Consider the following 18,174-nt stretch of genomic DNA (forward strand, 5'->3'; position numbering starts at 1 on the left):
GTTACATAACATACCGTCACCTATCTGGAGCTTGTGCAATAAGGTTTTCTTAAAAAAAAAATTCAGATATATTCACCAAATCAGAATTGTGCATCAAGAACTGCAGTGTAAATGCAGCCTAGTTAGCGATGTCACGTTGTCAAGAAACACCTTGTAATACGCATGCGTGAACATGCAATATGCATGCGCATGTCAACGTTTTCACAAGTTCGCGTTTTTGTTATGAAGATGTAAACCCGTTTTCATAGGCTTGCATTTTCAGGCACCAAAAATTTCAAGCGATGTCGTGTAAACATAACCTCGGACTTGTTTCTGTCGTGAGGAACTGAGTAAAGATTCAATGATTCGCCCATATCGCACAAAAGACGCTGAATTCGGACTAGTGCACTACCGTAATTGCACTGACATATTTTTATTTAGCATATGCTACATAGTATATATGCTATTCTGAAATCAACCACTGACCAATCAAAACGAATCTTTTTTTAATTGAACAAGATTTGAATCATAGTGAATCAAATCTCTACTTCACTCACAAACAAAACTTCTCACGCTCTGCCCTCGCGCACTTCTCTTCTCACCTAGTTGTTTTAGTTGAATTTTTATATAATGCGATTAATATTTGATTAAAACTGGGTAAACTGCTGTTGAATAAGGTGTCTTCCCGTTTGGCGAAATCACAGACAGCGAGTGACACATAAACGGGTATTTAATCTGCTGGCAGATGTGCGTTTCCATCAGAGCTCCGGCACAAGATTTAATCATTTCCTCGGTGTACCAAAGAGCAAAGACGTTGTCGAGGTCGACTGCTGCCAGATTTGAAGTTAATCTTCACAACGGATCCATGTTTGCGGATCAGAGAGTCGACAGTGCCCTCAATTGAGCCCGCGCGCACGGACTGGGAGTCGTTCTCCGCGCGCTCGGTCCCTGTCAGGAGCACCACTATGTCCTGAAAGCGCCGCGGAAGGGATGCTCATTCACGGTGACTTATTCTGGAAAGTGATGCCCAGTTAGCACCCATGGACGTGAGGATGGGTGATTCCCACCAGTACGAGTGAGTGGAAAGATGCTGCTCGGATGGAAATTATTCCTGTATGGATACAAAAAGAAGAAGGATATGGATGTTGAATGTTCCTCCTGCAGGTGCACCATGCTGAAGGGGACAGGTGTGAGCTTTATCCTGCTGTGTCTGATGGCAGAGGTCAGTCTCAGCGCGCAGCAGGTCTTGAGAATCGGTGAGTGAGAGCCCTTTATTAATAACAGCTATGTGAAATTAAAATTTCTGGAATATGCTTTGTTTCTGAGTTTGTTCAGGCAATTTCAGTATCTGGACACTTGAAGTGACTTTAGATAGCTAAATTAAACTTCTTTAGGTTTTATTTGGTGTGCTTCTATGCAACAAAAGTGGTCGATTTGTCCCTATATGTGAAGGTGTTTTGACATTTAAGTCACCTAAAAATGTTTGAATGCCATGTCTGTTAGATTCAAATATCAAACAAAATGGCTTTTATTTTCAAGAAACAACACAAGCACACATAATATTTTCTCAAAAAGCAGTAAAAATGCTTTTTTCAAAGTTGTGAACAAAGATTATTGTAGTATGTTTTACAAGAAAATACTATTTCATGTAATTTATTCGTGAACTGTACTTGGGATTACTGAGTGAAAATTGATACAAAGTAAATCCGACCCCAGATTTTTTTTATTTATTTTTTGGATAAACAGTGGATAGTCACTGTGCATTGGAGGATAACTGACTTCGAACATCCACTGATGTTGATGATGATCTATCCGGTCGGTCATATCCACCTCTCTGTGACCTTATGGACAAGCATTTTCCATGCTATCCTATCGAGCAACTGTTCAATGTTCATATTGGTATCTGTTTTAGATAGTGTCGAGCGAGTTCTTTGCTCTCCACTGACCGTTCCCAACATTACTGACTTCTCCACCCGGTTTGCTTGCATAACATGGCCAAAATAAGTCTAGTGATTTCAGCTTCTATAGTGACATCCATGGTTTTAATGTGATTTAGTACTTCTCTGTTTGTTTTCCTGGCCATTCATGGTATTTGTAACAGTTTCCACCAGCATTTCAAATGCATTGATTTTCATATCTGCCAACATTGTGGGAAAGATGACGGTTCTGATTAATCTGCTTCTGGTGTGGTGTGAGTAATATCTGTGCTCTTCCAGATCACCAGTTGATTGAAAGTCATTGAGCAACAATAATGTAGAAGCAATTTGATATATTAGATATTAAATATCAAAAACAATGACATTCAGACATTTTTCTTGATGAAAACTTAATAAAAAGTAATTTGGTTAGGTTTTGGTAATCACATATGATTGCATGTGATTTTTTTTCTGATTAGAAAATTATAGTGATCAATGTCAACATGGAAAAAGAGGAAGAATGTCTTTGACAGTGACACTCTTTTTTTTTAGATTGGATTTTTAGATTTTCGATCTGTCTAGATAACAGAACATCATTCATAAGTTCTGAGTCATTAGTTTGTCTTTGTGTACCTCTTTGAATTGTGCGTGTATGAGGTGATGCTTCCAGCTGCAGCATTTTCATTGAGCTCTCCAGTTCGTTCCACCTATCCTGATTTGTCAATTCTGATGTTTTGAGAGAGAGAGAGAGAGAGAGAGAGAGAGAGAGAGAGAGAGAGAGAGAGAGAGAGAGAGAGAGAGGAAGGTGTCTGGACAGATATGCTGAAATGCAGGTTAAAGGGTTAGTTCACCCAAAAATGTTATTACTCACCCTCATGTCGTTGGACACCCGTGACACCTTCGTTCATCTTCAGAACAAAAATGAAGATATTTTTGTTTAAAGCTGAGAAAGGCTTCAGAAAGGCCTCCATTGGCATTCAGTACATTCCCACTGAACCACTCCCAAGACCCATAAAGGCACTAAAGACGGCGTTACAAAGTCCATCTCACTACAGGGGCTGTACAATAATTTTACGAAGCGACGAGAATAGCTTTTGTGCTAAAAAAAAAATCAAAATAACGACTTTATCCACCATTTTCTGCATCAACCGTTAACCGAGGCCCTTAGCGGTTAATACTAGGTTAACCATAGTGTGCGTCAGGGTTATTATTTTTACGACCGCCATCTCCGTAGTGAACGCGCCTATAGAGAGAAATGCACATCATGGATTACCTAATCAGAGAGTAGCCTATTTCTTTTAGTTTTAAATTGTTAAAAGACATTTCAAGCTTTCTTAAGATATATTTCATGTCTGTGAGGCGTACGCTGAGTTTCGTTAAATTAGGATGAGATGCGCTCCAGTTCACGAGCAATGCAAGTGGCCGCGAGGTGAGGGCGCCTGCATGATTAGGGCATGCCATGTAGTAAAATATGCAGCCGAGAATGATTCACAAACACAGCGTTTGACTCGCGCGGCTGAGCCTCTCCCAGCAGAGAGTTCAGGCATCTGTGGACTCGTTCCTTCAGCTCTGGCCATCTTGCTTTCAGTCTGCGATTAGCTTTTTTTGTTTTCTTCATTACAGTTAAAGTAACCTCTGCTTTTCTCTAGTCCCTCACAAGTTTCTCACTTCAAACTCTCTTTCTTCTGCTCCGTTATGCACAGCGCGCGCGGCTCCCGCTCTGCTTCTGCCCTAATGTGACTTTTAGTCCTGTGCAACTTATTTTCCTCTTCATGACGCATTTTTTGACTGATGCGACTCATACTCCGGAGCGACTAATAGCCTGAAAAATGCGGTAAGCACTGCATTGCAATACTTGCATTTTGCCCCGTCACTCTCAATTTTAAAGTGCTCCCACGCTGTACTTTTCTTTGCCCGCTTCAAAAGCTGGTCATGACTTCTTGTGGATATTACAAATGTCTGGGAGCGCTCTGGCGGTCTCTAGTGGTGCAAAAATATATTACAACTCAATTCAAAGCACGTCATTGACGCCACTTAACCGAGCAAAATGTTTTACTTGGTTACGCAATTTTTAACGGTTAATTGGTTAACCATGGACACCCCTAATCCACCAAGTTATTGTCTTCCGTGTAGCTCTCGGACGTGAACTGACGCGATAGTGGCGCTCCTCCTCTTCCGGGTCATGTATCCGAACGGCGGATCTGCATCATATTCTCGCGCATGCGTCGAGTTCACGTCAATAACTTGGTGGATAAAGTCGTTATTTAGATTTTTGTGCGCACAATAACTATTTTTGTCGCATTGTAAAATTATTGTACAGCCCTTGTAGTGAGATGGACTTTGTAACGCCGTCTTTAGTGCCTTTATGGGTCTTGTGAGTGGGTCAGTGGGAATGTACTGAATGCCAATGAAGGCCTTTCTGAAGCCTTTCTCAGCCATCAGCTTTCAACAAAAATATCTTCATTTGAGTTCCGAAGATGAACGAAGGTGTTACTGGTGTCCAACGACATGAGGGTGAGTAATCAATGAAATAATTTTCATTTTTGGGTGAACTAACCCTTTAATCTATCAAACAGTGTCTGACGATACGTTTTGTGTTTATTGACTGGTAACCCTGTGGTTTTTGATTCAATGTAGTACAGTATGAATGTCATAAGTTTGGTCATGTATAATTAATGTAAAGCTCAACTCTGGCCATCAAGGTCCGCTGAGTTTAGCTCCAACCCTAATCAAACACACCTGAACAAGCTAACCGAGGGCTGTGTTCGAAATCGTCCCCTATTCCCTCATTCACTATTCCCTACATTAGTCCACTAATATAGTTAACTTTGAGGAGTGAGTGAATTCAGACACAAAATGCTCCAGAAGGGCTGCCACTTTTTCACAGTTTGTTCTTGACATTTAATAATCATTTGAATCTTAGCAAACTGGCAGCTCCAGTAGTAATGAAAAGATTTATCTTGAGTCTGTCATGGAAACTAGCATGTATAAACCTTAATTAAACAAGGAATTAAAAAAGAATTTATAACTGTAATATTACGCTGTACCCTTATCGAACCAGAGGTTTGAAAAATTAACGGATCAACGGTTTGCATGCGGGCACCATCTTCTGGTGAGACATTGAATGAGTGCACTCGATAACGTCCATTGTGGTTTCGGACACTACTACAAATGGCTGTCCCCTCAGTTAGTGCCTTATTTGAGGGTTTAGGAGGCGATTTCAGACACAGCCAGGGTCAAGTTACTAGAAAGCCGAGTTTCATCTGGGTTGAGGCAGAACTCTGCAGGGCTGCGTTTCCCAAAAGCATCATAAACCTAAATTATTCTTAAAGCAATTGGCACAAATGGTTCATCAACTGTTATTTGAGAACCTCAACTGTAAAGACTGTGTGATGTTGTTCACGTAGTGTGGTCATTATAACTGGTTAAATAACAATTGAGATTTATGGATTGGTTAGTTCCAGAGGTGGCCGATAATGTTTCTTTGAAGCCTTTAATAATGTTCTTTGTGCATTTAATCCTCCGCTATAATTTCTCCTGGTCTGAGGTCGAATCTAATCTTTTTTTCTCTGCAAACATTTAATCTGCTCCATATGGTTGGTGTTTCAATTAGTCCTCTCAGCTTTTGCTGTGTTAGAAACCCAGTCGCTGGGTAATACTGGAAAATCGTCCCTGTTAAGCATGTTAAACAAGCCGGGCTAATCTGCTTTCTGCTCAGAGACCCTCAGAGTGGGCAGTGACGCCCGGACATCCAGAAAAACCCTGCCAAAGCACTGCCAGGATGCCCTGAGGCTCAGCTGCAAATTCATGTTTCATTGAGTAATATATGATTGTGATATGCTGTCTACATATTTACATTCACATTTACATGTATGCGTTTAGCAAATGCTTTTACAAAAGACTAATTTAAACAGACTAAAAACTGTTTTAGAAACTGGAAAAGTATAAGGGTGAATCTAATTAAACATGTCCAGGTCACATTTCACACCAAAAGCTAAACATTAAATTTTCCCCAATTAATTATTCTCATTTATTTCAATAATGATTCTCATTAGATTCCCATTCCAGTAGGATAATTGCTGTAATTTATTGTAAATAATACATTTTACGATGATTATATTTTATGTCCATGAATCTCAATGATTATATATATATATATTGCATTTTGTGGTTCTAAAATACGCTTTCTGTGAAATAAAATACTTATTTCTTAAATTTTTAGGTGAAATATGACGTTGATATGTTTTTGTCAGAGCATTTTGTGATATTCAGCATGCTTTTAAAGCATCACTGTGATGTTTATGATCAGATGAATTGGATATTGTTATTCAAATCAATAGTTTAAGTGCTTTACACTGTTAATGTCTCTGATTACGGTGTATTTTTAATCACAACACAAGTATAAACTTAAAGCATCTTATTGGCCAGTTCTGGAGGTCAGGTACCCAGAACAGAGACATCTCAGTCTCACACACATCAAACACACGCACTCACACACACACCCCCATGACTGTGATCCAGTGATGTGGGATAGTGGGATGTTAAATGAATGGAGGAAACAACTACATCTTTGTCCTTCGATCCTTTCGCTGTTGGCTCACATCGCAGTGAGGTCCGTCTCTGAGACTCAACACTCACGTTCACAAGTCTCACAGTAACACACTGGCACAGTCTCAGGATTATATTTGATGATGATCAAGACGGCTTTTTTTTCAAGAAGGCCATTTGATTCAAAAGTTAAAACCTACGCTGGTCAAACGTTTGGAATAATTACAATGTTTTTTTTTATGTTTGAAAAGAAGTCTCTTCTGCTCAAGGCTGCATTTATTTGATCAAAAATTCGATTCTCTTAATGAGTCATGGGTGTGTTTTGGGGCGTACCGCGCAATAAACCAATCAGAGTCTCATCTCCCATTTCCTTTAAAAGCCAGTTGCACTCGCACCATGGCGGATTCACTATTTACATGGTGGAATTTGCGAGTGGAAAAATCGAGCGCTTCTTCGGAGATGAATCCTTTTATTTTTAATATTTAAAAATTAGGGCCGGGACTTTAACACGTTAATTAAGATTAATTACGCAAAAAATAAATAACATAATTTTAACCACACTTATTTTTGCACCGCGGAACGTTTTTCAATGAATGAGTTTCGACGGACCGATTATACTGGAACACCAACTAGCGCTCACAAGTCACGACAACAACAAACCATAGTGAACATGAAGAAGCGGATGAGACCGCTTAGCTTGGCCCCGTGGATGGAAAATTTTGTTTTAAAAAACGAAAGGATGGAAGCGTCGACAGGAGCATGGTTGTGTGCAAGCTATACAACAAGGAATTTGCGTATCACCGCAGCACATCGAGCCTCAAATATCACAAATATGCTTTTGCTACACTTAATGGCAAACATTGGTCTGCTGGACTGAAATAAATAAACAATATTTTGTTGATTAAGCTTATGTATTCAGTCATTATTCAATGGTATACTAAAATGAATGTGAAAAATTACTTCTCACTGTTCTATGTTCTATTTATATGCAATTAAAATGCGATTAATTTTGATTAATTAATTACAAGGCCTTTAATTAATTCGAATTTTTTTTTTTTTATAGAGTCCCGGCTCTATTAAAAATGTTTGTGTGTTGCTGCACGTCCCTGTCTGTGTAATAAGCAGAGTGTATGTGTTTTGCACCCGCCTTGACACATATTACTAAGGCTGTCTTTAAATAACACTAAAAATACTGCGCTATTGACTTTAGAGCAGGTTTTTGTCATTTTCAGTTCCTCAAAATAGCAACACACACACAATGCTCCTGAACACACCTCGCTTTCAGACCAGCACGCCCATGGGTGAACAGATGGGCAAGAATGTATTTGCTATTTAAACAACATGATGCTGGACATAAAAATTATAACTGCATCGGGCTGAAACTAGCTGCGTTGCGGCTGGTATCGCATTTTACGGGTGTAATGATATAGGGCCCAATGAATCCAGTCAAACGATTCCTTCAAAAACATGGATTCATTCAGTAATAAAACTGCGTTGCCCAGAGATGCGCAATGGCTCCGTTTAGAACAATTTTCATTGAAAACCAAACAATATAGTGTCTAAAATGTAAGTTACCTAATAGCCTATTAACTTGTTTATTGAGTTGTTGTATAAAATCAATATCACATTTGCAAAAGTGCTAATATTTGGAAAAACAGCACTTTTGTTTATGTGATCTTGCTTAGAAATATTAAAAACAAGAACTTATACAGAGACCATATTTTGGTTTTTGGAAGCATTTTTAATACCAGTGGCATTCTTGCCCCATGGCCCTGTTAATTTATTTTAATATGCATTTGCATTATTTGATATACACGATTTATGATTTGTAAAATGCAGCTTTAAATGTGTAGTTCACCCAAAACTGAAAATGACCCCATGATTTACTCATCCTCAAGTCATCTGTATTGGAAATTCTTTTAGACGAATACAAATTATGTTTTGTTCACAAAGTTGGGAGGAACATGTTCAAATGATCTATCTCATCATCATGTCATTTAAACCAGCTGTCAGCAATCAGTAATCAACAGGTCTACCCAATCAGCACAAGTGGAGGTTCATGTACATACAGTCAACTCACCAGTGTTCCTCGACAGTTTTTCAGCATCCCTCCACCACCCCGTCTTACACACACTAACCTGGTTACTTTCCTAACCAGAGATACGGGGGGAAGTACTCTGGGTTTCAGGCCAAATACCGAGCTCGGAGCCCTATCCTCCTCGGACAGCACAACAAATACGCATACCATTATGCATACTATATCTGATTATTTGTAAGTGTGAACTTGTGAATCAGAGTTATATTAAAATGTACTGGCTCTTGCCATATAGATTACTTTTATAATGGATGGATGCACTTTTTTGGGCTTAATTTTGGGGTGACATTCACTGCCATTGTCAATCAACTTCAATCAATCAACTTTATTTATATAGCGCTTTTACAATCACGATTGTGTCAAAGCAGCTTCACAGTGTCAAACAGGATAATATTGCGACAAAATTAGATTTGGCTGTACAGTCGTACTGGAGAAAACAGTAATGTTATTAGCTTAGTTTAATTTATCATATAGCAACAATGTTGGCAGATCAGTATTTAAGTTTATAGAATTAAATAAGACCTAATTCATACATTTTATTTGTATAATAAGTTGAATAACTTTAATCATATTTTTAGTGTCCCCAACTGAGCAAGCCAAGCCAAAGGCGACAGTGGCAAGGAACCAAAACTCCATCAGGGCATGATGGAGAAAAATAAACCTTGGGAGAAACCAGACTCAGTCGGGGTGCCAGTTCTCCTCTGGCCTATTAACACACCGTGTAAGATTATTATTCTGGCAACCTTACAGGTCAGAAATCATATTAGATTGGAATATTCAAAATTTCAGGGTATAACGGAAGAGACAGATTTATTTGGAAATAAATGATGGGATGGTGCGTCGATTACACAAGAGTATGAATACATGAAAGATCGGAATTATTGCGCCGAAGACGGGTTTTGAGCATGTCGTGCAAGTGAGGCAAATTCGGAGGAGACACCATTTGACACGGCTCAGCAGACACTCCAGGATGAGCTGGTCATGTCCAGGCAGGTCCACCATCCGATCCGGACAGGGCCCAGATCCGGGATAAACCTCGGGATAAACAGAGAGACAACATTAGCGTAGATGCCACTCTTTTTATGATGTAACGAGTACATCAGGTGTTATGGGAAGTGTTCCCGGTTCCGGCTGACCTAGTTAATGCAGCCTAACAATCAGTCAATTGAATTGAATAATAAAAAGTTACAAATGTTCTATGTGTATGCCATAGTAAAGAGATGTGTTTTTAGTCTAGATTTAAACTGACAGAGTGTGTCTGCTTCCCGAACAATGCTAGGAAGACTATTCCACAGTTTAGGAGCTAAATAGGAAAAGGATCGACCGCCTGCAGTTGATTTAGATATTCTAGGTATTATCAACTGGCCAGAGTTTTGAGACCGCAATAGACGTGATGGAGTATAATGTGTTAAGAGCTCGCTTAAGTACCGGGGAGCTAAACTATTTAGTGCTTTGTAAGTAATAAGCAAGATTTTAAAATGTATGCGATGTTTAATAGGGAGCCAGTGCAATGTTGACAGAACTGGACTAATATGATCATACTTCCTGGTTCTAGTAAGAACTCGAGCTGCTGCATTTTGGACTAGCTGGAGTTTGTTTATTAAGCGAGCAGGGCAACCACCCAGTAGAGCATTACAATAAGGCTTGTAAGGCTTTGAAGTACTTTTGTAATATAACTCCGACTGTATTCCTCTGAAAGAAGAGAGGATGGCTTGAATGTGAGTAAATCATAGGGTACTTTTCATTTTTGGCTGAGCTATCCCTTAAAGTATAATTTGAGATATTTGAATGGAGTTTCAGTCCATCAGGTGAAGTACATCTTTGTTTCGAGTCAACATTCTCAAAGACAAACCAAGGTTGTCCGTGTGACACGCAAACATTACGAACCCCGAGCCTGAAATCAATTAATTCCAACTTATTCCACTTCACGGCGAATTGTGCAATTTGTCAAAGTCACACTTTTGATTGATGCCTTCATTTGATTAGCATCTCATTACCCAAAAGCCCCTGCGATGATGTCAGAGCTGAAGACATATCTGCCAATGAGGTGAAGCCAGTTGAAATCTGAATGAACTTCATGCATCATGATAATGATGATGATTATGATGGGTTTAAGAGCTATCAAGTGTTTCTGAAACTGTGCCCAGTTCCCACATTTTTAGAGGCGTGTTTGTTTAAATGGTCTGTGATTGGATGATTTTACAACAGGTCAACCAATCATATAATTTCTCTCTGCTTGAAGGTCCAACCCATTGTGTATTATTTCTGAAGGTTAGAAATGTTAGCCCTGTGTTTTGAATTCTGAAAAACTCTTCAGGTTTAGATGCATCTGCTCTCTGAATCTGAGAACAGCAAAATTCAACAGTAATCCGCACATCTTTCCTACCAAAGCAGGTCAGAGTAGTGGAACGCTTCTTTAATGAAAAGCAATCCTCATTTGTGCTGCTACATCTCCGCTGGAAGTCACATGAAGGTGAGGATGTTAGAGGATTCTGGCATGTTCAATGTTTCTTGCTTGACTGCTCAGCCTTACATTTTCATCACTGCTGTAATTCGCTTCCATAATGCTCTGCTGCTTTTGAGGTGATATTTCTCCTATACGCAAATGTCAGAATAGGGTTTTGAATAAGATCCTTGAGGTGACCTCCATCTTGTATTTGTAAATAAGGAAGAGCTGCACTTTAACAGGAGCGTTTGAGAATGGAAAGACTTGTTTTATTGGAAGTGAAAATGAAAAATAAAATGTAATTAAAGCTAGAAGTTAAGAAAAAGTGCTATAAAAATAAATAAAAACATGAATGAAATGGAAAAATAAATGTATTTAGATTTTATTTAATTTACATAAGAAGTGTTAAGGGTAACGTATTACAAGTTTACGCAGTCAGAATACTTTTCTCAAGTAACCAGAAAAGTAAAAAATAAATTTTACATTAAACAACTTTTTCGAACAGGTAATGCAAGTTACTTTGTTTTACCATGTATTGACTCTCTAAAAGTGATGCAATTAACACAATATTAGTAATGCATAACTTTTAAAAGTAACTTTCCCCAACATTGCATAAGATTGTAGTGGGAACTCATGCAATCTTTATTTATCTGTAGTGGTGTAAATGTAATTAGTTACTGTACTTTACTGAGTATCAAAGATATCATCAACATCTATACTCTATTTGTTTACATTTTTGCATTAATATGTACTTTTTACTCCAATACATTTGTGATGAGTACTGCAGCTACTTGTTACATTTTGCATGGCACCTAACTTTTTCTGCAGCAGTTTATTTCTGCTAAAAAAATAAGTAATGCCATCTACAGGGCATTTAAGGTATTATATCTTGTACATTTCATCTTACCCAAACCTGTCAGCAAGGCTACTTTACGTGAAGTGCATTAGCAGATAGTGTAATAAATTAGACGAAGACTTGGCTGCAGCCAGAGATGAGGCAAAAACCAGTACATCCAGTGCAAGTAGGCTTTGACTGTCATATTGAAGAGACCATTTTTGAAGAATATAATAAGAATATAATTTTTATGGCTTTTTTAGAGATTTACTGAGACTTGAGTGTTTGTGGACTTTTAAGAGGCTGCTGTGTCAACCTTGATTGATTGAGATTTTGAGTTGTTCAGTTTCATTTTGATTTTAGTAAATAATCACATGATTGTTCTCCTAACAAATCAACTGTTTCTTGTTTTTCACTGGAATCATGTGTCTTTGGTGTTGAGGACTAGTGCGTCTTTGAGCCTATACATTCAGAATGAGTAAAAAATGTGTCTACTCTTATACTTTTACTTAAATCGCATTGGAATTGGTGACTTGTAATGCTGTCATTTTCACTATATGGTATCTACTTTTAAACAAATATTGTTTTCACACCTGCACTGTAAAAAATTATTTAGAAAAAAAGTGACCTGGTTGCCTTAAAATTTTGAGTTCATTGAAATTAAAATTTTGAGTTAATACAATGAACATTTTTTGAGATTCAACAACCTTTATTAAAATATTATTAAAAGATTTTGTAAGCATATTGGGTAATTGTGTGTTTTATTTCTGATGACGCAGTCAAACATGCCAAATAGTGCTATTTTCATGATTTATCAAATTTTTTATGTGGTTCAGATACAATAATATTTTGAGTTTCTATTTATTAAAAGAAATTTCCTTCATTGTATCAACTCAAATTTTTAATTTCAATAAACTCAAAATTTTAAGGCAACCAGGTTACTTACATTTTTTAAGTTAAACCAACAAAAAACCATCAATTTTTTTTTACAGTGTATGGTTATTTGCTGGGAAACGAAATGCTACCAATGCAAATACATATTTGAGTGTATTATCAGATATAAACAATGAACAGGAGAGTTTGAGAAGGAAAATTCTTGTTTTACTGGAAGAAAAATATGTATATATAAACTGATCAGGCATAACATTATGACCACTGACAGGTGAAGTGAATGACACTGATTATCATGGCACCTATTAGTGGGTGGGATGTATTAGGCAGCAAGTGAACATTTTGTCCTCAAAGTGTATGTGTTAGAAGCAGGAACAATGATCAAGCATAAGGATTTGAGCGAGTTTGACAAGGGCCAAATTGTGATGACTAGATGACTGGGTCAGACTCAGAGCATCTCCAAAACTGCAGTTGTCAGAATACACAGTGCATCTCAGTTTGTTACGTATGGGGCTGCATAGCCACAGACCAGTCAGGGAGCCCATGCTGACCCCTGTCCACCGCTGAAAGAGCCAGCAGTGGCACGTGAGCATAAGAACTGAACCACGGAGCAATGGAAGAAGGTGGCCTGGTCTGATGAATCACGATGGCCGGGTGTGTGTGCATCACTTAACTGGGTAACACACGGCACCAGGACGTACTGTGGGAAGAAGGCGAGCCAGCAGAGGCAGTGTGATGCTTTGGGCAATGTTCTGCTGGGAAACCTTGGGTCCTCCATCCATGTGGATGTTAATTTGGCACGTACCACCTACCTAAGCATTGTAGAAGACCATGTACACCCGTTCATGGAAACGGTATTCTCTGATGGCTGTGGCTCTTTCAGCAGGATAATGCTCCTGCCACAAAGCAAAAATGGTTCAGGAATGGTTTGAGGAGCACAACAAACAATTTTGAGGTGTTGACTTGGCCTCCAAATTCCCCAGATCTCAAGGCTGTTTTGGCAGCAAAAGGGGGATCAACACAATATTAGGTCATAATGTTTTGTCTAATTGGTGTGATATTATAAACAAATAATAAATCAATAGAAAACAAATGTAATTAAAATAAATGATCATTTAATTTAAAACATCTAGCTGATCCTGAGTGATTCTAAAAGTGTTTGAGCTTGAATGAGGGCTCCAGGTTGATCGTCAGGTGTTCGGTGGGGGCGGTGGGGTTCCTCTGGTTATTCCGAGCGTCAGCAGGAAGCTTGTGTCAACAGCGGCTTCACGCCGGTTCGCCAAATCAGAAAGGTTTACATGCAGTGGCTTGTGGAAACTGGTCACTTTTAGGTACTTTACCTGTGGATTTGCTGTTCATGAGGTAGTTAATCTCAAAGTGGTGCATTCGTTTACAGACATGGATTAGCTTGTGCACAAGGTGACTTTGAATTTGTAGAGCTTCAGCAGAGTAAACAAGCCTGTAATGGTTTGATATCTTTCTTTACTCCTGATGCAAGAGCTGTTTTGATGTGCATTGAGTTGGATTTTGCCATTTTTATTTGAAAGATAAAAGAGTGTCAGAATGGAACAACCATTTCAGAATGGTTTGAACTTTAAAGTATAATGCCATACTATGATACTGAATGATTAAAGGGGTGATGAATTGAGAGATCTGATTTCCTTGAGCTTTTGATATAAAAAGGTCTTTAAGTTTCAGAGCTGAAAACTTCCTTGTTAGTCAAAGAAAAGCTTTTATAGACACGACTCAGCAAATAGTCCTGTGCTTCATACTGACGTCAGTGCACGACGAAACACCGCCTCTACAGCGCGTCTAATCTAGTAGCCCAGCCCACTGACTCATGGAGGGCTCGTGCTAGCTGGTCAACAACAATTTAAGATATTGCGCTATTCCTGTTTGTGGAAGAACACAGTCGCTGCATAATAGTGATGTTGCGTCCGTGAACGAATCATTCTTTTTGAACTAATCTTTTAGGTGAACGAATCGTTGTCGTTCACGTAGTGTATTGACTCATGTTTCTCGTTCACTGAAATTCCTCCCTCCACCGCAGTGTGGCGCTATTAGCAGCGAGCGCATGCGCAGCCCTGCCGACTGTTTAATTCTGTCAAAGAATGACAGAACCTCAAGCCAATAGCGTTCGAGTATGAGATGTGACGGAGCATGTGATTTGTTGAATTCAGTGAACAAATATGCCATTTACTGACCGAGAGGCTTTGAGTCTGACTCTGAACCAAGCCTGTAGTCTCCCTCTCAGATACTGAAGCTTTCGCGCCTCGATCGCCCCCTGGTGACCGGTCCCAGTATAGCCGCCCCTCTGTGTTTTCTAATGGATGCGAGGCAAACTAAACAATAAAATTACACTTCAAATATTTTTTCCCCAAAGTTAGTTTATGTCACTGAAGGCAGTTATCATCACGATGATTTCATTTCAAGTGTTCGTTTTTAAAATAAGTTTAGTTTTAGTTAGTTATCTGATGCTATAAAAACAGGGGGTGTGACGTCATGATTGACAGCTGAGCTCGACGTCTTCTCTGAGTGAAGGTGTCACTGAGGCACTAACAGACTTTTTTCGGAATTTTTGGGAGCAGATTGGAGCTTTAGCTTTAATTTCTACATTTCCATAACTGTTTATTTCACACCAACATAATTAATTGTTCTGCATCTGCGAGAGTGTGAGCGGGCTTTTGATATCGCAGCTGTACTTCCTGCTCTACTTCCTGTTCTCTACTGCGCAACTCCGGTCCCGAAATCGCTACTGCGCAGACTCGGTCCCAAGATGTCAGCGGCGTGCAGGCCGCCTAAAAGCTTCAAATCTGCCAAGTGGAAACGGATGATGTCGAGTCGTCCATATTTTTTTTTACGGTCTATGCTCTGAACGGGAAATCTCGTCCTTGAACGAATTGGTACATGTTGTTCGTTCATGAACGAAATGAACCAGTTGTTGAAGGATACTGATAGCGAACAGCTCGGCTCATGTAGGTGGCATATTTGCAGCAAAGAAAGAAATGTACACTTTACCACTGTAATGAAAACAGTGTAATAATGCAGGTTGATGGTTAAGTGATTACTACAGAGTAAGTAAATTGTGTTTGTATTTTATTTTTTATGTTTGAACTGTTTTCTTCATTACGTTTGAGTCATGTCATGCACTTCTCTAAAAACTGTAAAACAAATAAAAAATGTGACAGTAGCCTATGGTTAAAAAGATCTTGTGTGTCACATCAGTAAATAGCATTGTGAGCTGAATGAACTACACGGACCGAGTCGCTGATTTGAGTCTGAACGAGAGAGAGAGATCTCGATTGTGAACGAAATTAACCATCTCTGAGAGAGAGAGAGAGAGAGAGAGAGAGAGAGAGAGAGAGAGAGAGAGAGAGAGAGAGAGAGAGAGAGAGAGAGAGAGAGAGAGAGAGAGTGTGAGAGAGAGTGTGAGAGAGAGTGTGAGAGAGAGAGAGAGAGAGAGAGAGAGAGAGAGAGAGAGGCTACCTTCGTGGTCATTTAGCATGCGTGTCAGTCTCGTTCAGCAATCAGCAGAAAGCAGATGCAAAGCACAGTTATAGACAAACCTCATGTTTACCATAATCCCAGATATATGAATGTCTAAATGTCTGACCAAACAATTAAATATCATGCAAGAAAACATGCTTTGGTCATCTGAACCACTTATTTAGTCTTATTTTATTTTAATAAAGCCAAATCCGTTTTTTGTAAGTAAATACGTTCGTTGACTTAAGACATTACACATAAAACACTCGTCACCTGCGGTCATATTTATGTAATATTTAAAAAAAAAAATTTACTGAACGAATCTGAACGAATCATTTTGGTGAACAAACTGTAAATGAAAATGTAAATGAACTGTAAATGACTCTCTTATAAGAAAGAAAATGTCCACCACTACTGCGTAAGCTTCCTTTTGATCCTAATATTAGGAATGAGTGGTTGAACTTTATTTTTAATGAAGTTCCAGCTCCTGTGGGGAAGACATGTTCACTTCAGTTCACTGCAGGATTGTTTGTTAACAAATCTCCGGTCGATGCTGGTTTCGGATCCGACAGGAATGGTGTTGCACCCGTGAGTAAAGTCAAAGTCAAAGTACCTTTATTGTCCCACAAGGGAAATTGGATTTGAAGCAAATGCTCCACATAAACACATAAACATACAACAACACTCATCAACAAAGATCAACCAGCAGAGAAGGACTTCACAATAACGCCCAATGTACATAATGTGCAAATAAATAAATAAATAAAATACAGAAACCGATCAAGTGCAAAAATGCAACTTGTACAAGTTATTTTAAAGTACTAAGTACCATTAAGGTGCCTCACAGCTGATGGAATAAAATATATTTGCATCCTCTTTGTTCTGCAGTTAGGAACTCGATAGCGCCGCTTAGAGGGCAAAAGCTCAAACTCTGTTCTTAGGGGATGATCCTGTGAATGAGCTATGACTCTAACTTTCCTCTGGACCTGTTTTATATATAACTCCCCGGGTTGAGCCTGACTTCTCCAGGAAATCTTGCTCGCCACTTTGACCAGACTACCAAGTCTGTTTTTATTTGTCAGGGAGAGGCTTCCAAACCAAGCAGCTATACAAAAAGATAAAACCGATTCAATAAAAGCACGATAAAACAGTCATCATTTCTGAAGAAACATTAAAAGTGTTCATTTTCCTAAGAAAGTACAGTCTTTGTTGGATTTTCTTTGAGACAGTATCAACCAAAGGTTCAAAGCACAGTTTGTTGTCTAAAATGACTCCAAGATATTTGTATGTCTCCACGAGCTCAATGTCCGTACCTTTAATAACCGTGACTGTAAAGGGAGGTGGTTTCCTGCGAAAGTCAATGACCATGTCCTTAGTTTTAGATACATTCAGCTGTAAAAATGAACTATCGCACCACTCTACAAAGTCACATTAAAACGTGTTTTATATGTAATAGTACTTTAATAAAGACGTTTACGAGCCCTGTGATCGAGAAAATCATTCTGGTTGCCGATTCTCCCTCATTCTCTCCTCTCCGTCATGTGAACTGACAGCGGAGCTTAAGCTCATTAAATATGCAAATCTTATCCAATCCTAGCCGTGGGCGTTGACTTTTTAAAGTCTCCTGTGTGTCACGCCCATCAGAACCCAGTGTTTTGGAGAGAGCATCAAAACTAGTGGAGAAAATAGCCTATTACTTATGAGTTATGATGTTTTTGAATGTAAACCACTCGAACGTCATTAGTTGACCTCAGACAACAGTATAATTTTTTTTTTAAAGCCAGTTCATGACAACTTTTTTCATATATCATTGTATGTACAGTATGTCCAAGCTCAGCAAAACCCTTGTGTTTGTCCGCCCGTGCGGGGCATTACAGTCCTGCGAACCTTGACGGTGCATTTGTTTCTGAAGACATTGACTTTACACACAGCTCTGCGTAAACCAGGTGCCTTAACCAGTAACCCGGCAACAAGCAGA

General features: G+C 38.9%; 1 protein-coding gene across 2 annotated transcripts in view; it reads left to right on the forward strand.

Moving 5' to 3' along the window:
* The first annotated feature begins 474 nt into the window (after positions 1-474).
* The window catches only part of grik1b (glutamate receptor, ionotropic, kainate 1b), a 63,922-nt gene continuing 46,222 nt past the window's right edge, over positions 475-18,174 (forward strand). Inside the window, exons 1-2 of one of the 2 annotated variants that reach the window (XM_067451303.1) lie at positions 476-1,054; positions 1,144-1,235. In XM_067451303.1, the coding sequence (XP_067307404.1) occupies positions 1,020-1,054; positions 1,144-1,235 (127 nt within the window). In that variant the 5' untranslated portion in view covers positions 476-1,019. Of the gene's footprint in view, positions 1,236-18,174 lie in introns of both variants that reach the window. The other variant, XM_067451302.1, reaches the window with a different exon arrangement.

This window comes from Pseudorasbora parva, chromosome 8 (assembly GCF_024679245.1).
Source record: "Pseudorasbora parva isolate DD20220531a chromosome 8, ASM2467924v1, whole genome shotgun sequence".
Classification (NCBI taxonomy): domain Eukaryota; kingdom Metazoa; phylum Chordata; class Actinopteri; order Cypriniformes; family Gobionidae; genus Pseudorasbora; species Pseudorasbora parva.